This window comes from Pagrus major, chromosome 17 (assembly GCF_040436345.1).
Source record: "Pagrus major chromosome 17, Pma_NU_1.0".
In the NCBI taxonomy this organism is placed as follows: Eukaryota; Metazoa; Chordata; class Actinopteri; order Spariformes; family Sparidae; genus Pagrus; species Pagrus major.
The window spans coordinates 4,153,013-4,178,204 of NC_133231.1; the positions used below are offsets into that span (position 1 = coordinate 4,153,013).

A 25,192-nucleotide genomic window follows, 5' to 3' on the forward strand; every position below is an offset into this window, starting at 1 on the left:
ATTGTCATTGTGGCATTGTTATGAACTCCACCACGAGTCTTAGAGGGGTCTAGTGGGATGCATAACAAGGCGTCATTAAGAAGATGTTAGCATCCTGATTTTAGCATTTAGCACAAAGGACTGTGGTGCCTGAACTGTCTGTGAGACCTCGTGGTCCTGTTCACTGGAAACATGCCAATGAACTGTCTGAACCTCTGTATTTTTCAGGCCTGACTGGTTACTGTGTTATTGTGAGATGTGTCTGATGGGCTTGATACAGGGTCTGTCCGTTTCTTTTGTTTTGGTGTCTTTTTCCACTTTGTTGTATTTGTCACTTTATAATATTATTCTGTTTGCTGTAACTGTTGCTGTATGTAATCCAACCCTCAGATGTCTGGACCAATTTCGCCCTCATGTTCAGCACTTACAGCAGTAAAAGTGGCCATCTTTCTACAGGCCATATCCTAAATTGCCAAATGTCACACGTTGTTTATAGAAGAGGGGTGATTGATAAGTTTGTGGCTCATGGTAGAAGGAGATTCATTTAGATTATCTGATTTAGATTCATGCAGGTGCAGTTTAACTCTGTGAGTGATTGCACAGAAAGTTCAAAGTGAATAACTTTTGTGGTGTTTCTGTTTCGGATAATTTCGGAGCTCGGTGGTTCCCATTTTGACAGTGATGACGACATTATTGCTGTTGTGACCCATGTCCTGGAGGCCCAAGATGCCAGCTGAAACTGACTTCTACCTCAGGCAACAAAGTTATCAATAACCCCTCACAAAACAGGCAACACATCGATACAGCTACTAAACATGTGCAGATAATATACAACCTGGTGTCAACATGCCTAACATGGAGCAGAACTCACTTGTAATGCACCTACCTGTGCTGAAATGTGTTATAAATAATATTGCCTCGCCTAATAACATCACAGCAGCATTCTGTGGTGCGTCAGTGTATCTAGCCTCAACCTTCATCACCGACCAACCGGGCTTTAAACCAGGCTGACGAGCTGCTGATGCGTCTTTACTCCTGCTCAAGTTATCTGGCAGCATCAGTGAGGACGGATAAAAAGCTGCTCACTCTGACTACAGTAATAACATTACAGAAGCTCATTATAACACTCAGGGAAAACACCAGAGTAATCACTTTTAAAGTTTTATTCATTACGCTGCAGTTTGACTACAGCATAAGTACAAGCATAAAATCTTTGACTACAACAGCACTTAGAGCAACATTTTTTGATTTTTTTCTTCTTTTCTGTAAAAGTATTGCAATAACAGACCTTAGGCCTAAAACCTATTACATCACAATTGCTTAAATAAAAAGAGGCAAAAATACACAACAATTTTACCTCCGTGTCTGGATATATGTATACTGTACTGACTACAGTCATATATATATCAAGACTTGAGCACAGAGGGGGGAAGGGGGGAACGAGAAGGATTCATTTTGTAAATAAAGCAAACCAATGTTACAAAACCCATGATGGAAGCAGTCCTATGGTAACTGTCAAGACAGAGAGAATACCAAACTGTTGAGACGTTATCATTGTTATTATTATCATCATTATTATTATTAAAATCTGGAACGATAAAAACAGCTACTTGTTGTCAGCAGTTGAGTACAGACTTCTGGAAAGAGGGAGCGCGCTGCAGGGGGCAGAAATCAAATAAAAATCAGTCTGAGCCCAAGTTAGTTCTTCAAGCTAGTGCAGGAAACGAAAAAAAAAAAGGTGTATTAAGAAGGAGAGCCGAGCGGCGCTCCAGTCAAAGTTACAATAGAGACTTTTTCCAAATTAAAACTACACAACTGCCACTTATTTGGTGCTTTGAAGAGAAAATGGCGTGTTGCTATGTACATCGTCTATAGATAAGAATGAACATGCTCTGCGGTTATTGTACAGTGTTACGAGTTATCTTTCAGTACATACTGTAAATAAATGACTGCAGATTTAACATGACTTTTGTTGCAATATACTGTGCCACATGTTACACTGTAATGTCAAAAATAAATCATAATAATAAAAGAGAGAAACGTTAAATGACAGTTTTAACGGCATTTTTCACTCGTTTCACGCTGGTGCAACTTTCCAATCTTGACCAACAAAAAGGGAATGAGCATTTTTTCCTTGAATGTTTTACAGTTAATGTGATCATATATTCAAATGATCCTCCTGCACTGGAGTTGAAATGCTTTAACCAGAGCCCCAGCAGTGCTGAGTGTGCTCCACAGATTTATACTTTGGCAGATATACAAAATTACAGCTGAAATTAACTAAAATATTATTAAGATCTATGAATACAGAAACATATTGTTCCTTATTTGGAAGTGCTGACGGCTCTCGTGTGCAGTGGTCATGTGACAGGTCTCCCAAACTAGACAGCTTCGGCTTTTTTTTCTCTCCAACAATTTACAGAGCAAGTTTATTTTCAGCCGGGGCTCGGCTGAAGTCGTGGCGTTAACACAAACTGATGTTTTCTTTAAAAATCTGTGTAATAGAACTTTACATTAGCTTGTTGATTGTGGTGAAAATAAAAACCACCAGCCGGTACCCAAATGATAGCAGTGTGTGAAAGCTTGGTTTATGATGATCCAATAAACAAGTGAATAATATCCTTTCTCAACACTTTCCTTAATCCAGAGGTTATCTCATCCTTATCATAACTATTATTTATAGCAAAATATTATAAGTAGTAATTTGTATTTGTGTTGCAAAACCATATTCTAAGCATACTTTGCAAACCATGTTTTCTCATAAAAAAAGACAAAGCACATTTTTAACTGTAGGCATTTACAAATTTGATGCTGCCTTCTTAAAATTCTTATATTGTCTATACATTATATTACATTATTCACAACATTTTTTTGTGGTTTCTACCCATTGGGTAGGATATGTGCATAATATATTCAAGTTATATACAGCACCTTACAAACAAACATAAAGAAAGACAGACTACTGAAAAAAGCACCGTTGGAAGTGAGGCACAACGAAGGTGGGAGCTTTTTGAGTGCAAGTGGGTTCCTATGTCTGCTCCACACGCTGGTCAAATTGCTGGTTGAGATGGCTACGGGTGCTTCGCCGGGAGAGACTGCTTCTGTCTGGCAGAATGGAAGACGGAACGCTCACAAACAATGCCCGTGCACCGGTCGTGACCGGACCTCAGGAGCGAAAAACACGGTCAAGGTTGAGCTGCAGTTTGGAGAGGCAGCAGGTGTTTTGCTACACCAAATGTATAGTTTCACGTGGATCTTGAATCCAATTTCTTATCTACTCTAGGATTAGATTCAGTCACCACTGTAACATCTGTCCCCAACTTTACAAAAAGACAGAACTGATCTTTTCTCTTTTCTTTTCTCACATATTTCTGTTCCATTCTGTCAGACAGGCGGTCGGGTCCCAGATAAGGCCCCTGTAAGGATTCCAAGCAGCAGTTTGACTGAGGTGTGGTCTGCTCAAACATGAACATTAGGCACCTTATTTACTCACATAATAGTAACATGCAAACCTCCTTGTAGAAAACATAAAATTCATCTTTATATCCTCAATTTACAAGCTATGACTGCGCAGACAGAGCAAGGCAAGAAAAAAGAAAAACGAAAAGAAGGAAGAAAAGGAGGAAAGAAAAGCGGGTTTTGAAGCAGGTCTGTGCAGCCACAGGCAGAAGTGTTGGGACAATGGACTCACTGGGTTTCTGCGTAACAAAATGTCTTTATATGCAGTCTTGCAGGAAAGAAGACCACGCTTTGTCTCAACACTTGTGCTTTTGACTGCAGAGGGTCAGATTTCTCTCCTTCTAGTTGTGCATGAGCTGAGGGGACAGTTTGGGGGTGGGGGGCTGGGCTTTTTGTGGGGCATGAGAAGCAGCAGTAGCAACAATAGTAGCAGCAGCAGCAACAGCAATAGCAGCAGCGATGTAGTAACACACACATACACAACTGTAGAGCCAGATGGACACACTGGGACACATGCATACATTCAAACACACTGATGCTAACAGAAAGCAGAAGGCTTCACCTCCACCTTCATGACATCTGAACGCTGTGAAATCAAAAGGTGAGCTCTACATGCACAAGGAGGGGAATGAAATCCTCCTTCGTCTCCAGGAGTAAGTCCAGGTTCCAAGTTTAACGTTTCGACTGGAATCCAGCTCAGCATAAGGCTGGATTTGTCTTACATGATGCCTTCAAATTCACTTCACACTCTGGCTGCATCTGGTAGTGATCAGTAGATAACCGAATGTTTTTAAGTGTAAGGGACTTCAGCGATTCAAACCATTTAATTAGAGCATAAAAGATACACGTGTCTCAATTTCATAGTTGTTTGAGGAGATGTTTTGAGTACTTCTTAAAAATAAAACTCACTATTTTGTGAGATGAAAGTTCTTGACATTGAAAACTAGAAAAGACAAAACAAATTACGTTTAAGTCCTCAAACAGAAAGCAAATTTGTTTTCCAAAGATTTAGCACTTTATATTTTATTTGCTCAGTTCTACCTCGAGCTGTCTCACCACCATCCATCCATTTGGCTTATATTTTCAGCTGTGAGCAGCTTCCCTATTTCCTGTGTGCATGGCATGGAGAGCCGAGGTCCCACCCCTTTTGATGTGCCCCATGAGACCTTATTTCAGAAAAAACTTGTACTATGGTCAGAGGCGAGAGACAAAATCTCATTTGATCTTGATTAAATTGTGCCATGAACATGATGTTTGACAAGTTAAAAGATCATTTTGCAAGTCAGAAAAGTCACAGTTTGTCATAACGATGATAAATACCATTTAGTTTTATGCAACATAGCTTGGTGAACTACACTGTCCGCTTAATATACATCAACATGTAACACCAACATGGCCGTTGCCTCGCCACAGAGAAAGTATTAAAAAAGGTGAAAATCACCATAAATCTGGCCATATTGGAAACTGCAGTTATGTAAAAGGAGAGTTAGTCAGTTGTGTAAGTTGGCTGATATATGGGACCAGCTCTACAAAGTTTCAGTCATGGGTTTTTGTGAGTGACTGTTGGGAGTATAGTCTTTCTAATTATGTATATTCAGTCTTATACTTCAACAGTTTTCAGACAAACTGCATCTTTCTGCATCTCATCTTTGAAATTAACAAACATCATATGTGTAATTCACAATTCAAATGGGACCAAAAATGTATTTTGTATATGTATGCGTCTCTCGCTCTTCACTGCCATACAGATTTTTTTCTGAAATACAGTCCCATGGTGGTCCATCAGAAGGGGAGGGACTTCGCCTCTCTCACAACACTTTTTCAGTATGCACACACAACATACTCAAAACCTGCTGAGCATCAGTGAGCAGTATAAAACTGGGACATAGTGTGTGAATCTGCTGTATCACGATTATCAAGAAAGGTGGAGTTTTCCTTGTGCAACTTTAATGGAACCTGTGGGGCGGGACTGTAGCATGCACTTTCCTTGAGCTTCTTCATCGTGATAATAAGCATCTCTAGCTTTTATGAAAGCTTCATTGACGATGTGCTAATAAAGACAGTGCCAAATAATATGTCCTTGAATCTCTAAGTTCAGACAAAGCAGTTGGTTAATAAATCATTCAGACAAACACAGACATGCAGACACACACGCAATGGAGCATTAAGTACTTTCTGTGTTGTTAAAAGGTCTAACCAACACAAACACACACACGCAGGGAGGAGAGGACTGCACTAGCACACTGCCAAACAAGGGCTCCACTCCAGTCTCCACTTTAAAGGGCTTGGCGGACTCTGCATCATTTGAACACACTTTTTCTGCACGCAGATGGAAGGAGGGATGATGTACAGTGTTTACCAGAAACATTGTTAAAAAGCTGGGTTAGGGTCGGGGTGGGGGGCACTGGTGTTGAATGCAAACAAGATAGAGAGACAGAGAAAGCGCAAGAGCAGAGGAGAAGGCAACGATGAGCAGAGAAAAAGGCTTGATTTTTCAAAAAGGTTTTCTTTTACAAAAAGGACCCTCCCATAGCCCTTTGACTTCGACCACAGACAGTTCTCATTTAAAACCTGATCGCTGTGCTGGCGGATGCAGACAGGAATCTTCACTTTGTGTTGTCTTGTTGTATTTTTTTTGTGTTTTTTTGTGGCTTTAGAGACATGAAGATGTAGAGCCGAGCCTTCTTTTTTTTGTTTTGTGTTTTCGTTGTCATGGCGGCGGGGGTTCGTGTTCAGTGTGGCTGTTGGCAGAATGCACTGTGCATGTCGAGATGAGCGGTAAGAGGAGGGAGGGGGGACACGCAGGAAACAGGAAAGAGGAAGTGTCAGTTACTCAGAGGTCGGGACAGAGGTGAAAAGTGAAGTATCTGCTGTGACCAGGCTGATGGATGGACTGTTCGATATGTTTTTTTTTTAATGGAGTTGTGTTATTCTTGGTTAACTTGATATCCAACCAGCTGGCCAGATTTCCCAGAAAATGTTCGAATGGAGCATGTCGGATCTTGCCAAGCAGCTCTCATCTTTCTACAAGTTTAGGAATAGCTCTGGTTTGGGAAAGCCATCTTCAAATCTTGTAACAAACAAACCAGAGGAAGTAAGACATGTTTCGTCCACCCAGCGGCCGGTCATGAGGCTGATATCTTCCTCACTGAAGTGTACACAAACGTAGGCAAGGTTACTCTCTTACTAAGTCTCACTGTGCCTGTGGTGTAAGCAGACAGATGTTGTAGGCTGGGTACGAGTATTTCTTGTGGTTCTCAAAAAAAGGAGGGACATAAGCTTATAATACTTGTTTTTTTTTTGCTCCCAACTGTTAGAACAACTTTGGAGCCAAAGTTCAGTCAGTCAGTCCATTCATGAAAAGGAAGAAAAAAAAGAAAGAAAAACAAACACATCATCATAATTATTATCATCACATAGCATAATCCCTCTTTTCTTTTACAACAAAAAGATAGTGCAACTTTTAGATAACTTTTCTTTTTTGTGTTTGTTTTTTGTGAATGTTAGTACAAGTCATTCCCCCCCTTTGCTTTGCTTCCTCGTGAACCTTGGCACTAAGATTTGGGTTTGTGAGTATCTTGTTTTGTTGTGTTCTCTGTAAGTCTTTGATTCTCAGGTCTCTCTTTGTGCACAGATCCTGGTCCGAAAAAAAGAAAAGAAAAACATTATCCTTAGTTCCCAGGGACAGAACCGTCGCCCGAGGGGACAAAAAAAGCAAATCGTTTCAATCTGTGCTAGCAGTGCGTTTCTTCCTCATGAAGAGGAAATAAAAACTCTCCACGCAGTGCATACATCCTGCCAGCAGTGCTAGCTGTTTAAATTTCTAACATCGCAAAGAAACTGAAATGAAATCAACTCTTGCTTCCTCTCTTTCCTTGTTTTGTTGTAGCTAAGGTTGATATTTATTTGTGCATGGGAGTGTGGAGAGAGGACATGAGAGACAGAGAGAGAGAGAGCGATTGAGTCCACTGCTTACAGGTGATTGGGGTTGAAGAGGAGAGACAGTTTTCAGTCCGGGGTGGGTGGCCCCACCTGCCCCCCTAACCTTTTCTTCACACCAGGTCCTCTGGCTGGCCATCCTTGGCCTTGGCAGGTACTATTGTGCTTTCTGATTGGCTCTGCTGCTGGATCGTCCTGCTCCCCGGCCCCCCCACCCTCTGGTTATTGCTGTGCTGGTGTAGAAAGAATGCTGAGCCGGGGTAGTGACCCATCACCTCGCTGTACGCTGGCGGGGGGCCCTCCATGCGCCCGTGGCTGCTGGAGTTGGCTGCACTGATGCCCGAGTTACTGCTCGGCGGCCTCGGGCCGCCTCCTCCCATTCCACCCCCTACCACCCCCACCCCTCCCAGGCTCCCACCTCCTCCCATGTCAATCAAGTCACTGTCGTAGATGGTCCGGTTGGGTGGCGCCCTCACCGACTCGCGGTTGAGCTCCATCTGCTGTTCGGGGTCGCGGAGCTGCAGGGTGCAGGGCCCCTGGTATGGCGGGGGCTCCTCACCGTCCGACAGCGAGATGGTGGGTGGCAGGTCGATCTGATGCTGCAGGTAGGGGTAGGTGGGCTGGAAGCGGCTGAAGCGGTCGCGCTGCATGAAGGAGGGAGCGGTGAAGCGATCCCTTGCCTGGGGAGCATATAATACCTGAGAGGAAGACAGAGACAGAAGGAGGAGAGGAAGAAGAAGAAGGCAGGGAAAAGAAGACGAGTGAGTGAATGAAGAGGAGGATGAAGGAAGGTAGGAAGTAGGGGAAGAAGGACAGGAAAAAAAAGAAGAATATAGAATGTCAGTACAGTTATGACAGCTAACTAGCATCGACAGGCAACACAGTTTAAGCAATATTTTTCTGATATATACCACAATATGGTAAATGTATAAATACAAAACAAGCTAATGTTTAATGCAGTGCACTGTGTCCCACTGTAATGTATTACATTTGAAAAAAGAAGAATTTAGTAAAATGGAAAACACAACATGAAGAAGTGACAAGTGACAAATCAATGAAAATGTTAATCCACCGACCACTCAGAGTACTCAACAACACATTCAACATTCACCCGTTAACACTCACACACTTATGGCACTGGCATCAGGAGCAATGGTGAAGTTCAGAATCTTGCCCTGGCCCGCAGTCACACTCCCAACCTTTTTAGCTTGCCTTTACATGCAACCCTCGACCCAGGTTGTATATGCCTGTGAGCAATTCAATGCAAGAGTGATACTGTATTTGCTTCTCAGATAGTTTGATCTAAAAAGAGTCCTGAAGAGGTCAAATTAACTGTTATTTGAAAACCAAGTGTTATATTAAAAAACTTCATATTATGTAGTAGATATGTTTTTCTTCTTTTTTTATCTTAATTATGACCCCTCAAAATTAACTTGTGACCCCCTGGGTCAGGTCACGATACCAGAATTTTAAACTTCGATGCAGTACTAGTATAAACAAACAGTACCTCTTTCGATACCACGGAAAAAAGGTCCTGGGCAGAGAACATGGCCGCGGGAAGTGGGGGTGCTGCAGCACCCCCTAGTGGCGAGAGGGAGATTTTTTAAAAATGTATTAAAAATATTTTGCACAATTTATAAATTCCTTATGAATATTTTGGGAAATGATTTTGACACACGTTACATGTATTTTGTAGTTTAATTTAATTATTTTTAGGCCTTATCAACACAGGTTCACGGAAGTTACGTTGTCAACATCAGGCAGGCTAGTGGTCGCCGAGTAAAGAGGTTTCCCGCTCGCCCAATGCTTGGGCCAAGTATCACCAAGCAGCTTGCCGATGTCACAAAAGACAGAGGGTCTAAGTGTGTCACAGTCCAAGATGTAGCGTCATGTATGACAAAGCTCCAGCCACAAACAAGAGCCATGTTTTCAGAGGCAGAAAAACTGATCGAGTTATGATGATCGCTGATGCATGCCCACACAGACATTCTCCCTGGACATTCGTCCCCTCATGAGAGACTTTATCTCCACGACCCCAGAGCGCACCTCGACATTTGGACACCTGTAACCAGGGCACCCTGCCTGCAGCTCAAAGTAAGAGCATGGTGCCGCCCTGCACTTTCATATCTATTCATGCAGTTTAACGTCACACTATAGTATTTTTGCAAGGTGGCGGGGATGGAGATGGAGAGTGTTATTTTGATCGTGTGTTCTGTGCGTAATGGATGTGGAGAGCTGTTCAATAACGTGCTTAAATAGTCAGAGATTATTTCCTTGTGGTGCGCGTAAAAGGATTTTGGAGCTAATAGAGTCGTGTGTGACACAAACGTAGATGGTGCAGTGACTCAGGTTCATGTCAGCTGACCAAATCTATTGCACTGTTATAGCGTTATTGTGAAGTTTAATTAATAGCGCATATATTCATCTGAGAACTGATGATGGCTGGCTGTGTGCACTGAAGTGTATATGACAATAAAGTAGTGAATCTCAATCTATTTATTTATTTTTAAAATGTATTTTAAATAGGCCTATAGGCTCATAGGTTTTTTTTTCACAGCACCCCCTGTTCAAAATTACTTCCAGTGGCCCTGGCAGAGAATGTAGAGTAATTTTTGTATTTATTTGTCTTTAATTAACAACTTGCACACAGTGCTGGTACAGAAAAAGTCACTGAACACATGGCAATAAATTTATAATGTTGTTATCTGTGCAGCCTTAGGTTGGAAATCTGATCGTAGATCAGTTTTTTATACAGCTTTGGTACTTTTGACACTATCAAATGCAACATACACTTTTGAACACATGGTATCGAAAAAGTATCAGTAACACAGTATTGATACTCACCTACCTCAGTAGGTTCAACTAGAGAGGTATGGGCATGCTCTACAGCTCAAATATGTAGGAGCCTGAAAAACTTCTACACCATATATGCCCAGTAAGCCACCATCACTGGGATGAATGGGGCAATATCTTCAAACACAGTATCTCAAGTTGCTCAGTACATCAATGGTGTTGACCCCCCATTAAACTGCATATCAAAACCAGCCCTCATGACGTTTGTTACAGTGGAATTAGTTTTAACTGTTTAGAAAATACATTTCCCTGCAAGTACACCTGAATTCAATGTAAACACTATACTAAATAAATGTTGATGAAGGTTCTCAGTCATCCAGGTCATGGTAATTCTAAGTGCTATATCGTAGGCAAATGGACGTTTCAGTTTCTTGAAGACGTTTCACCTCTCATCAAAGAGAGTCTTCAGTTCTAACTTACTGGAATAAACAATCCAATTAATGATGATCGTGTTGCAGCAACAGCACCCATCAATGTATCACCAATTAGTTATTAAAGACACAACATTGTAATTGGAGTAATGTGGAGAAAAGATCCAAAGTGCCTTCTCCATCTTCTGACATGTCGCTTCATCTTCAGCTTTTGTCAGACATCTTCACCTCAATTAGCTCTTCAGGCTGTGTCTGCATGGTCCATTTCTTAATTTCTCACATTTCTGTCCAATTCAACACATTTCTACTGTGTCGAGTCATTATCAGAGGGAACCCATTTCAATTAGTGACTGTGGCTTTAAAGGTCAACCCCCACTGACAAGGCAGTCTGGATGGAGAGAACAAGAGACTGGGAAAAAACAGGGGGGGGATAGAGGATCAGGGCGATTGAAATGGAGAGACAGAGAGAGAAACAGTGGAACAGAAAGGATTAAAAAGAAAGGCTACTGAGATAAGGAGGGAATACAGAAAGCAGAGAGGAAGAAAGAGCCATGGAGATAAAGAGAGGAAAGGAGAGCTAAAACGATAAAGGCAGAAAGAAACAGAAGAGAGGGAAAAAAAGAAAAAGTAAGAACCAGACAGATAGACAGATAGACAGAGAGGGAGGGAGGGAGAGAAAGGTGTATAGTTGATAGAGAGAGCAGAGCGCAGCAGAGCAGGGAAGCTCTCAGACGGCTGTCTAGACAGTGTCAGGGGAGGTGTTGCTGATTAATGACGCACCAAAAACCAACCCCCCCACACTGACACACACGCACACACACACACACACACGCACGCACACGCACACAAACAAACACACGCACATACACACACACACACACACACACACACACACACACACACACACACACCCCTTCCCCGCATCTATCAGCCACCCACATTCATTGGCTGCGTCTTTCTCCGTGCTTGTCTCCCGACGGCCTTTCCCTTTTTTTCCGGGTCTCTCTGGGTGCTGTAACGTTGACACTGTTTTTACCTCCCTGCATCCTCCAGCACCCTCTCTTCTTCTCTGAGTCCCTTCAACTGCCTTCTACGCTTATCACTCTATCTACCTTACATGCCTGTTTCTCAATCTACTTATATTTTACTTTTATTTCTACAAGACTTTTAGCTGGCAGGGTGGTCCAAATCAAAGCAAATCTGGTGTGTTTGTTTTGGTGCAAACTTGCCATTTTGCCAACACAAAATGCAAAATTTGGCTTTGATCGCCAAAGTTTGCACAGACTGACCAGCTAAACTTCTCACACAACTTTGAAATACTATTGTCTGCAAGTTATTAATTATATTACGCGCTTGGTTGTGTTTTTGAGTGTACTCTGAACTCTGTTTCTAGTTTTGCCAATGCTTCTCTTCCCACCGTGACTTGAAAGCTCCTCCATCTGGCATGGACACCATTAAGCAAACAGATCACCAGACACAGTGAATATACTGGCATTTTTTTCAGCTCTGTTTTAATGAGTCTTTGAGAAGATGCCAAATTTTATTTTGTTTGGAGTATAGTGCCAGACTTGCAAGCTACAATTCCTGAATGATCAAATATTTACAAGCAAGCGAAATGCAAATGTCAGGATCTTTGTGCCGTGACGGTATTCCTGAAACCACAGAAGAATAATACAAGGGCAAGTACCTGGAAAATAATTTGACTGAGACACAAAGAGTAACACAGCAAGCAGATTAGACAAAAGAGATCAATGAGTGGGTTCAGGCCTTTTTTCTCTCACTTTAATTCATTTTAGTTGCCATTTTTATAGCCTATACTTTTCCTCTACACTGGCTCAAACACTGTTAAATGTTCCACTTAGAGCAAGTTATCATCTATATGTCTTTTGTATGGTAATATTTCTTTTTCCCACACAGAAACAAGGCCATAGAAATGTAGTAACTCTGCTGGCCGCTTTTACAGTACAGAGGCAGCAGGTTTTATGGCACAAAACAGTAGGGGTGTAAGAAAATATCGATACACTGAAATATCGCGATATTTTTTTTCACGATAACGTATCGATATTCAACAGCACTATATCGATATTTTTATTAACAATTAACATGCAAATATTCACGGCGTTTGTTCATTTTTGTGTTGCAATTAAACCTCCGACCGCTAGTTGGCAGCAGTCATTACGTCCTCCGCGCCAAAAGAACAATGAAATCTTGCGCATAGATCCCGCGAGAGCACCAGTCTGTGGCAAATTGCATGCTGACCGCTAACTTAGCACAATTCACCGATGACTGAGGACGAGAGGATACAGCTGGCTCCAGCAGCTTTTAAAGCTGATGTTTGGGCATATTTTGGTTTCAAAGCAAAGGAAGGCAGTTACAACTTCGACAAGAGCCCTGCGGTCTGTAAAATCTGCAACGCCAGAGTCAAGTACTCGGGCAATACTACAAATTTGCGATCACATGTGGCGAGACACCATGACAACGTAGCATTACAGGCTAACGTGAAACGAGTGGATCCTGCTCAAAGAACTATTCAAGAAGTTAACTTTTCGAAACTACCAGCGACCTCAACTCGCGCAACCAAGATAACACAGTCAGTACTTTCTTTTATTTGCAAAGACATGCGCCCTCTGAGTGTTGTGGAGAATGAGGGATTTTGTAATATGATGACAACACTGGAGCCCGGTTACACCATCCCTTCCCGACAACACATCAGGGAGTTCCATTTTGGGCACATATGGTCCTCAGGATTTCTTGCAATGGCAAAATCTGACAAGTTGAACTGATGAAGGGAAAAATATTGGATTTGGTATGAGGTAATGGTAACACTGGGGTTGTGATAAATGAGAGTCATGCTAACAACACCATTAGCATAAAATGGACTACCAAAAGTCTTGCCTATACTATCATTTGTTTATGCTAGTTATCCCAAGACTACACAATTATTTAACAGTGATTTATTAAAAGTGGTTAATGTTAAATACAAGATCTTTTAAAGATTGTTAATCACATGATGGACTTTAGTGTGAGTCACATTGGTGGTGATGCCTGCCTGAGCAAGAAGCTCCAGTTAGCATTGTTAAACTTTTCCTGCTTTTGTAGTCAACAACAGTCAGACACTTTGCAGTTAGAAATGGGGATGCATGATATGGATTTCAGCCGATGCGATAACCAATAATTACCTGCTTGCCATGGCTGATACCAATAAATTAACCGATCATTTCATATTTTTATATTTAGAAAAGAGGTCCATAACCTGTATTTTGTTCACGCCTGAGGGTAAGAAAGGCTAGGTGTTAGTGCTAATAATATTTGTTGTGTCGTAGACTTTTCCCCTCCTCTCTGAACCCTTGCAGAACAATGTATAACAAATTGCAATCGTATTGTTTACTTCTGGCTCCCTAAATTTATCCAGCCTGGATTAAAGATGCTGTAAAGAAATTGGTTGAAAGAAAGTCGTCTTTCCTGATATTATGGAGTCTGAAGTTGAGAATGGTGGAGTGACTATAGGACGCTGACAAGAAGATGAAGGCATCCCTGGAGGCTAACCCAGCAACCTTTGCCAAAAACAAAAAGATGCTGTAAATATCTCAATATATCTAGATACATATTTTTAACAGTTCAGGGTCCTCAACGTCTGCATGATTTTAAATATCAAGCCTAGCCATAGCTCTGCTTGCTCTGCCTTCTTTCAGTGAACAGGCTTAGTTTAATAGGGATTAGTGTGGTGGTGGTCTTACCTCCGAGGCACCTTGTCGAGAGCCGCTGTCTGAAGGCCACAGGCACCCATCCTACATATCAGAATAGACACAACAAAAACAAGAAAGATGTTCTTAAAAGTGCTTGTAAGCAAGTTTATGTTTGCTTTAGCTTTGGTGTGATTTTCCCATGTTACTAACAAGTATTAGTAACTGTATCTTTATCTGTTTATAATGTTGACAAAGAAATGATCAACTCTTGAACAGTTAACATGTTTTTAACAATGTGTTAAATCCATGTTAGATATCTGCCTGATAAAGCTTTTGGAAATCAACAATCATTAATGCTTTGTTGTTTGTTTTGTCTGGGATGGTTTTTGAAGTGAGACCATTAAGCCGACGATGAAAAAAAACTTCCTTGACAAAAAAGGATAAAAGAAGTAAAAAAACATCCAAACAGTAACAACTGTAATGAGGACACAAAAGATGAAACAACAATGCTGAGAATTGCCTGATGGCTTCAAACCCAAAATCCTGCCCTGTTTGGAAGCGAGGACAACAAAAGGCAGACGGCTCCCATCTTAAAAAATAGGCAGGATGAAAGCGACAACAAAGAGACACAACTATCAAATAACTGCAGTTTCCCTTCGTCTATTTGACTTGAGGTTCTTTCCTAAGATGGCTCAGTCAACAGTATTTAGCGAGAAAAAAGAAACATAAAAAGGGGGACAAACATGCATAAATCCTGGTTGTTTATGTGTATGTTTTGGGCAAATGCCATGGGCTATTCTTTCAGATTGCACTTTCTCTGCTACGTGGGTTTGTTGGCTTGTTGCTTTCTGATGTTGCATTTATGGCGTTTTTTTTTGCTCGTGTGTCTGCTCCGGTTTGCATAATATCTGTTTTGATTCGATGGTATGGGGCAGAGAGGGAGAGGAGAGATGAAAAAGATGAGATGAGAGGTTATTAGCTGAATTTAAATGATCTGTAATGGGACAACAGAGCTTATAAAAGCTTTTATCTGTTTGTTGGATACTGGTCTAGAAGCCGAATATATCAATGGACCAATAATTCTGCATCATGGATCATATTCAGTATCTGAGCATTTGTCAGTGGATGCAATTTTGTACTATGCGTATATGCAAGTTTGCATTTGTGTGTGTGTGTGTGTGTGTGTGTGTGTGTGTGTGTGTTTATCCCACAGCGACGACATGTGAGTATGGGGGCAGAGCCGATGCTGTCTAGACGGCGCTGTAGTGAATTAAACATCAAGGCCTGACAGAGTCTGGCTCTGAAGAAACCAATTCTGCAAGTTCACCTAACAGACTGGAGCAAAGCTGTTACCTCAGTGAAACTGGGACAGAGACTCCGACTGGGATAAAAGGATTCATTTAGCTCAGCGCAGCTTTACTGGGAACAAACTGGTAAGCTATGTTTGTCCTGCTTCAAAAATAAAGAAATGTACTTTCACAATGAGTACGCAGGGACACTCAGTGAGAACAGATGAACAGGCAGACAGCTTTTCACTCACTATCAGTTTAGATCAAAATGTTATTGGCATGGTTGCTGAAAGAACAGTACTGCCAGAGCAACCAAACACAACCCGATACAAACTGTATCTTTTTGTCTCAAACACAAACACACACACACACACACACACACACACACACACACACACACACACACACACACACACACAGTGTTACTGACCTGCTGCAGGGCATGGTCGTGTCCACGGGCCTGGCTCTGCCTTGTTATGAAGGACCAAGTGGAGAGCTTGTAGTGGTTGAGCAGGCAGATGATCACCACCACCATCACTGTCATCACCACAATGATGATGACGATCTGAACAAACTCCAGTTCAGCTGCACAAACACACAGAAGGAGAGAAAGGGGGTTAGGATCAAACATTTACGAGAAATATATCAGGGCCAATCTACGAAGTAACTAGTACCTAAATGTATCAAATAAATGTAGTGGAAAGGAAGCACAAAGTAGGAGAAAATTAAATTACTCTAGTAAAGTAACTATCAAGTACTGTCCTTTAGTACAATTTTCAAACTGTACTTGGGTTCATTCCATCAGTGGTTGTTAAAAGGTTTGACACACAGATTTTAAATTTTACTGCAAATGAGTATCGGTCCCAAATATAGGTTTTCAGTCTCTTTGATTTTTAATAATCGGCATCGGCCATGAAGAAGACACATTGGTCGACCCCTCCTGAATATCTTTGGGTTCTAGACAATACAAGATATTTGAGGAGGTCATCTCGGTCTTCAGGAAACACTGATTTTCATTTCATGGACCAAAATACAAATCGCTTAAATGAGAAAGTAATCAACAGATAAATTCATTCAAACAAGACTGACAAGTTAATTTCTTACCTAAAACACAACTTCAGAAAGCCTAATCTGAGGCAATCTGTATCGTATTACATTCGAGGTACAGAATAATCATGAGAAAACAAGGTCATTATTGAAATCGTAGTCATTTTTCTTTTCTGTCTTCATGTGAGCGTTGACATGCAGTGTATGAAGTCCACAGTAATCCTTACAACAAGAAGTCCTTGAAGTGTTCAGAAAGTTAAAATGTGAACATCTACAAATCCATGACAACTGGGCATCTGAGGTGTGGAAGACCTTGTCATATGATCAAAAGCTCCAGAAGTAATCTTTGGTGGACACTTTTTAATGAGCCACAGAGATTGAGCATGGTTCTGACTGACTGTTATAACGTGCATTAACCAGTAGGGGGTAGCACAGGTTAAACTCTATGCATAACTCTCACATAGAGTATAGTGTATGTATGGTTCATACGTTTGACTCTGAGCCTGAGGATTGGACGCAGAAAAGCTTCAAATCACAGAAACGATGAGTGTCTGTCCCAGTGTACAGAGGTTTCTTTGTGGAGACGCTGAATAACTGCAGTGTCTCTGTCCTCAGTAAACAACAGTCAGTGACACACACACCAACACAGACACACCGGCATCAGAGCTGAACTGGGATGACCTCCCAGATCAGGGCACCACTGGGAGACACAATGATCGCTGCCGTACAGTCACATCTGCCTCGCATCTCTTGTTCATTGTTTCGTGCTTTTTTTCTTCTCTTCCCACTCTGTCACATTGAACCCTTCCTGTGTCTCCACTCCCCCCAATCACTCCATCCATCTTTCCTCCAACCCAATCCCTCCCTCGTCCTCTTTCTCTCCCACAAGTCTCTTCTTGTATTCTCCCAACTTTTCCTCCTTTATGTCTTTTAGCATCCCTCTCTCCCCCACCATTGACCTTTCTCTATGCTTTCTATTCTTCCGTGTCCCGTACTTCCAGCATCTCTTCCTCTGTCCATCCCTCCTTTCCCTCTCTCCTCCTCTCCGCTGCCTCTCTCTGCAGTCTGAGACTCTTTTGTTGTGCCTTGTCGGTTTGTTCTGAGCAGAAGTCTTGACCTTGTCTGGTCTTGGCAAACAGTCTGACCTCTGACTCACACTCTTACTCACTGCTAGACACTCACTCACTTTATGTATGTGTGTAGTTTCTGTGTGTGTTTATACTGTTTGTGTCCTTGTGTGTGCGTGCAGCTCTGGAAGAACAATGACACAATGTACACTCAGCTATTTGAGTTACAATGCCTCGATTATGGTGGACAGTTTCTCCACAAAGCTCTGTACAATTTTGTATATTACCCACAATCCACCTGGGCAATTTTGACACAATACTGGTGAGATCAAGTAAAGAAAAGAAAACAGTATGTGAAATGCAAAAACAAGAAGAAACTGTTAGAGCTGAAATAATTTAATTCACAAAATGACACATGTTTTTATATCAAAAGTGTGAAAATGTGCAAGAAACACACAAAACATGAACCAGCGCAATCCAGTAAAACCCAACCTATCCCAGTCTTCCCAGCCTCAGGCCCTGGCTTATTTGTCTGCATTAGGGTGGGTTAGTGCCGAGCCTGAGCTGAAACGTAAACCCATCCAAACCTGCCTCTGCTCCACCACAGCAGCCACAGGGGAGGGGAAGGGGGAAGACGGCCAACAAGCACAAACCACATGGAAGGAGGAAAAAAAAAGAGGAATGAAACCTAAGCCAGTAAAACCAACCAACGCCAACCACCAAAAAGCCGAGGTATGAGGCGCCCAGTGCCAGACAACAGACAGGCTCGACAACTTTTGAAGGAAATTAATAATGTAACCGAAACAGAAACAACGCACTAAACTGCCTGTTACAACAATTTAACTCACATTCAATTCAGCATTTTTATCTGAGGTGGGAATGATGGCCGAACCCGACACATTTCCCTCTCATTTGAAAGAGTTTTTAAGCCATTTGTCACAATACGAGTCACCAAATGTGGAACAGCTAGGACTGAGGGAACAAAGTGCTAAGCTGAAAGATGAAGAACCAACTCTGCACCGAATGAACCTCTGGTAACGTCATCAACCACACACAAGAGGGAAGAAGTGGAGTGTTCTGGAAAAATCTCGTGCTTGTAGAGCCAAATTCACCTAACAAGCCACGAGGGAGAGGGGTCTGAGGTAAAGGTACATTCAAGGAACCAGTATAAACCCTTACATCTGGTTTCTTCAGGTCTGATGAACCACTGTCACTGGTTCCCCTCACTGGTTCCCCTCACAGGAACCCCTGTCTGACATTGCTCATGTGTATGAGCTGTGAGCAGTTCAACTGAAAAAGGAAGTTCCAACAGTACATTGCTTAATTTTCCTGACAGGGTAAAACTCTCCAATATTTCCTAAGAAGAAGACTAAGAGTCTACAGCCATGTTAGCAGCTTTGCGAGGCTGTACTTAGGGACAATGGTGCTTTAAGCAAAATTAAATATCAGCACTCTAACACTCTCACAGTGACAATGCTTACTTGCTGATACTAAGCAGGTATAATGTTCAGCATGTTCACCATCTTAGTTTAGCGTGTGAGCTCACTAACATGTGTTATTAGCCATCAGAGATGGGGACTTGAGTTTGCGACTCGGACTCGAGTCGCACTTACAGAGACTTCAGACTTGACTTGGACTCGTGCTCAAAAGACTTCAGACTTGACTCGGACTCGTGTTTTGGGACTTGTGAACAATCATTATGTTTTCTTTTTTGGCGTATTAATATTGAGGAAACTCTGAAACGTCTGACGAGCTTAATGTGATTCCTTCCTTTTTTTCATGGTAACCATGGTAACCATATTACGCATCGGGTGCGCGCCTCGTATGGACGGTTAGCTCAGCATCAGCTATGTAACGTTCACTTAGCTTGCTACTAGCTTTGTAACTAAATATTTGAATAGATGAATGAATGTTTGCTTGTCGCACTTGTTTGCATTGAGTGGCGTTGACATGACGCAAAAAAAAAAAAGGTCGGGTAACGTTAATCATCTACGTTCCACTGCCACCATCCACTGGCTAACGTTAACCGTAGAAAAATACATAGTTATACTGTGGGCTTACAGGCAGGTTACAGGTTAATTGTTGACCACGTAACGTTAATGTTACAGGTTTACCAGGTTACCATTACACTGAGTTTGAGTGAGAGGATAGAGGAATGTGTCATTAGAGACCCAGTGTAATTAAACAATACGGTTGCAGAGTGCAAACTTAACTTTTTTGTCCACTGGCAAAATGGCTAGACTAGTGAATGTTGAAATTTTACCAGCCACTCAATAGATTACCATTGTTAATTTGGCTGGTGAGTGCAGCATACAGTACCAGCCACTAGCATGATTTACCAGCATCTGAATGGTGTTAATTTTGTGTCCATCAGATGTAGCTAACTATAACTGAGACTGGATGATGATTAGTTATTATTGCATGACGAATAATGTTAGATTTACAAGATTACAAGATTACTTTATTTGTCACATACAGAAGTCACAGAGTAACATGCAGTGAAATGTCTCCTGGTTACTCCTAAACTGGTCTTATAAATAGAATAAATAAGATAAACATGAATAAAATCAAACTAATATGATGTAAATAATAATAATAATAAGTATAATAATAATAATAATAAGTTGTTTGCATTTAGCTAAAGTGTGATGTTTTGCACTAATTGGAATGATGTTAATTACAATGTCTTTGACTGGGTGAGGTGTAACATTATCTATATTTGTTCTCATTATGGTCCCACTGAGCCTGCACAATAGGGGGCAAGATATACTATAACTGTATGTTAATGTTGGAAGAATACAGTTTCCTTTAAAGGAAAGCATTCATTGCGTGTTTTCTTCATATTGCATTGCAATAGCCTGTTTAAAGTGATCATATAACAAACAACTAATCAGTACTGATACTATATGCTAATAGATAAAGGAGTGATAATAATACAGTAAATGCTTTGAATTTCTTAGATATAGCTGTGCAGAATTCTTAGTAGACCGGATAGCAGCAGATGACAGAAGGCTCATTACAACCAGAAGAGACATAAGACTTTTATTTTTTAGAGACTTGAGACTTGACCAAGTCTCACCCCACAAAGACTTGAGACTTGACTTGGACTCGTGACCAAAGACTTCAGACTTGACTTGGACTTGCAAAAAAAGACTTGTGAACATCTCTGTTAGCCATACACACTATAGGTGTTCCTAACAACTTATTTTCCTGTTGTTTAAACTTGGACTGGCTGCAAAAATATTACATGTATTTCATCTTTACCCCTTTTCCCACAGTATTGGTAATGATACCAGCTGCGCTTTCTTGCTCTCTCTTCTCTCCACCAGCAAGTCCACACACACACACACACACACACACACACACACACACACACACACACACACACACACACCACTGCAGTGTCCAGTGTTTGAGAACGGCCCAAAAAACACACAGTTTTCTTTCTTTTCTTTTTTGGTAATCAAAACATGACTTTTGTGATTTGTATTGCAACTAGAGGTGCCACGAATCCAGATATGATATAGAACCGTAAGATTCACCAACCACATTTCAATATGCACTTACAGCTTGTGGATCTTCTGTTTTGCAGCTAAATTTTGTGTTACTACTTCCATGCATTTCTCTCCAAATTGGCTGTGTGTGTGTGTGTGTGTGTGTGTGTGTGTGTGTGTGTGTATCCTGCAGTGAGAGCAGGTTGGTGTGTAACAGGAGAACACCCCTCCCCACAAGTAAATGGCCTACCACTGTTAGTATGCAAATGACGTAATGACGCTGGAGGTGGCGCTGGAGTAGGATAGAATTACAGTGAACATGGCAGATAGCATGGCGAGTGCACCAGAGGTTTAAGGAAGCACTGTCTCCTTTCAAATCTTTGGTGAGGGGACATTTTGGTTTTGGTGTCCAACGCAATGCTGAAGGCACAAAAACAGTGGACGGGAATGTTGCGGTCTGCAAGCACTGCTTGACTCGCTACACGAGTGGCAACACTTCAAACATGATGTGTTCACAGTCTGACAGCTAAACAGATCCTTCACTCATCAAATAAAAGAGAAATGTCCCACACTTCAACCCACAAAGCAACGTAACAAGACCAAACAACAGTAATGTGGTAGCAGGTAGTGTCTTTGGCAACTTATATGAGGAAAAAAATACCAAATTTATACATGGGAAAGCCTCTGTCATCCTGTCTGTCCTACAGACTATTTGTCACGTTTCCACCTGAAAAACAGCTTCTGTCCCCGGCAGCAAGAGCCAGGTGGCTCCGGCAGATGACTGGCGGTGATTATGTGACGTGATTTAGAGCAAAAACTTTAACTCACAATGCCATTCCCTAATGAAAACAATCGATCCACTTTACATTGTGCCTTCTCGTACAATTCTCAGCAGCCAAGTTATTCCTGACCTCTATGGAAAGGTCCATAGAAGACAAATTGGCTATAACACAGAGCCTTGCACTCACCACAGATAGTTGATAATTTTTTTTCTTTTTATTATACCAGGAGGCACTTTTGGCACATTTAATTTTATATAGGTTTATTTATTTACACAGTTACACAGTACAATACATCAAAAATGTAAAAAAAAAAAAAAATCAGAGAATTTCGGCTAGTAATATTGTAGCTTTTTTCCTCCTCACACAAAAAATACGTACTGTAACTGAACCGAAACCGTAGGCATCGAACTGTGGGGTAACTGTATCGTTGCATCCCTAGTTGCAACCCTTTGTGGCCACTGCCCTCTTTGAAAAGACAAAATGCGTTGGAAAGATGTTATGCTGCTATGCTGACTGTCTCATTTGGTAGCTCAAGCCACTACCAGCCCGGGCCTGTGTGCTCACCACAGAACACAGGGAGGGGACTGAGGGAGGGTTTCATTCACAGAACAGCCTTCTGGGAAACCAAGTCAACCAGGCGCTTCTGTAAGCCTGCCGGATAAACATCACATACCCTGCCTTCTGCTGTTGTTAAAGCCACACAAACCAAATGGCCGACTCAAAGCTGTCTCCTCAAGTGCAGGCAGGGATGTTTTTACAGCTGAAGCAAAATAAAAGTAAAGCGGCTGCACTTACTGGAGAAAGGAAGCCAGAGGAGGAGTTGAAAAGGGAGGAAGGAAGTATGGGGAGGAGGAGAGATTAAATAAGAGAGCGAAGAGGCTGGGAAGAGGGGAGGCCCATCCTGCCTGAACCACAGTATCCACCCAGTTCAGAACATGGTGTACAGCACTGACCCTCGCACAGGCCAGAGATCAGTGTGTGCAGGCAGTCTGCATTACCAGCACTAGTCTGATGTTATTACAACAGTAATCCACTTGTCAAAACAATATCTGCCTGGCATCTGCAGCACCCTTATTCCTTCAGCAAGCTGAATAATTTGCATTGCAAGTCAGCCGGTCCAATGCTTTTTTTTCTGCCGCGGTGAGGAGAGAGGCCATCGAGTTTATTTAAATCAAGTGACCATTCCACAGAAGACCATTACTTGCAAACATCTATGCAGACAGCAGCCCTTTTCACACAGTGATTCTACATTATCGCCACAAGGAAGGCTCGCCTTTACGCCGCCTTGTTCACACTGAACCAAGCAACGCCAACGTAAAGGTGCTCCAGTGTGTCATTTCATACAGCATGCCGGTGTTGTGGAACCAAAAGAGACATGATGGTACACATCATAACGTTGAAATCCGTGTGTTCCCTCCACCTTCCACCTGTTAATCTAAACATGTATCCGCCGAGTATTTATAATCATATGGATACTGTTATAAAGTGTTGTGACTGAGATCCTGACCCACCATGCATCATGGTAAGAGTTATGTTTTTTGCTCGAAATCACATAATTACATAATCACCATCAGTAAAAAGCGGACCCTGTCTGGGTCAACCCATATTTAAATTATGGCCAAGTGAAATATCTAAATCACAGGAGCTGCAATTTTTAGGTAAAATACGACATAGCAAACCATTACAAATGATGCATTGGGATGCTACAGAGTTGCCAAATCATATTCTCTCTATGCAAGGGAACTTGCTTGTTTGGTACAGACCCGAGCAAAGAGCACATCATCATCATTTTTTTTTTTTTAAGTCATAAATTAAACGCAAAAAATAACCATTTCCCCTGTAAAATGATGACTTTAGGATGACTCTATGATACCAGCTCTTACTACCTGAAAGTTTTCACACTTTGACAGATTTTGGTCAGTATTGACAAATATTGAGGTTTGATACCCAGCCCTATCACACTCAACAGCAGTCAGACCAACAGCAGCAGCTTTTTCCTGTATCCACTAAAAAAGAGAGTTAACAGTATGGAGAGTGCCAACACACACACGCGCACACACACAGCACACGCACACACACACACACACACACACACACACACACACACACACACACACACACACACACACACACACACACACACACACACACACACACACACAGTGACCCAATGACAGCCCTTGACCTTTGTATGTGTGTATGAGTCAGAGAGGCCGACTGGAGGTCAGACAGTTCAGCTGACCTGCCAGTGAAAAGAAGCTGTCAGACACACAGCAAACAAACAGACAACAGCAGCTGCTGTCAGAGCACACCACTGTCTGAAGACACATTCACACATGTCAAATACATGAGATGTTACCATTCTGTAATAGATCATTATTACATGAACCTTAAAAGGGTCACAAAGAACACATTTAGTCATTTACACCTGCAGGTATCCAGTCATTCAGGTATGCTTGAGATATCTATCTCTGGCATTATGCTGCAGATGTTTTTTATTGGAACTACCTTCTCACAAAGAAATAGTCCCACTGAATACTGCTGACAGTAAATTATCCACACTAACCAGGACACAGTCGCTGGAAAGAAATGCCATTGTATAATTTTTAAATGTCGTTTTTCAATTTTGTTTGCATTACAAACTAAATTCCAGGCACCTCCATTACTGAGGCGGTAGCATAACTCTTAAAGCCAGAACAAATAACACCAAATCTGCATGAACAGATATGACTCAAGAGCAGAAAATGTTTCATTTGCAATATAGCTAAACTGTCCCTGACATGAAAATCTAAGCAACATCTTGAGAAAGAAAAGCAAAACCAAAACAACTACTACTATTTTTCAGCTTGGCTTGTGACAGCTCAAAGTAGTAGACCAAGGCCATGCAGTATACTGGCTGCTGTGTCAACACTACACAGTCTAAGGTACATTACAACATACAAGCTTCGCAACACAAGTTAGCAAAATGTAACAACATTGGTTAATATTGCGATGATGATATGACTTGCGATAATCAAACAAATATTAAAGTGCCCATATTAACTCTTCTCTCTTTCCTAAGCCATTGTGCAAGCTAACCTCACAGTCGCCACCCAGTTGACCCCAGTGAATCTGAGGGTAGCCGATTGCTAGCTGGGGCTTCATTTGATTTACCAAATGGTGTGCATGCTTGGCCCATGTATCCAGGGCTCTATCTGATAGGTCAATGTTGGCATGCTGAGTGTGA

At 41.7% G+C, this 25,192-nt stretch overlaps 1 protein-coding gene across 1 annotated transcript in view; it reads right to left on the bottom strand.

The window, feature by feature from the left end:
• Positions 1-1,127: 1,127 nt before the first annotated feature.
• LOC141012280 (protein TMEPAI-like) overlaps positions 1,128-25,192 on the bottom strand; it is a 53,329-nt gene continuing 29,264 nt past the window's right edge. Inside the window, exons 2-4 of the mRNA XM_073485719.1 lie at positions 16,007-16,161; positions 14,339-14,389; positions 1,128-8,075 (exon numbers count right to left, since the gene is read on the bottom strand). Of these exons, the coding sequence (XP_073341820.1) occupies positions 7,491-8,075; positions 14,339-14,389; positions 16,007-16,161 (791 nt within the window). The 3' untranslated portion in view covers positions 1,128-7,490. The remainder of the gene's footprint in view (positions 8,076-14,338; positions 14,390-16,006; positions 16,162-25,192) is intronic.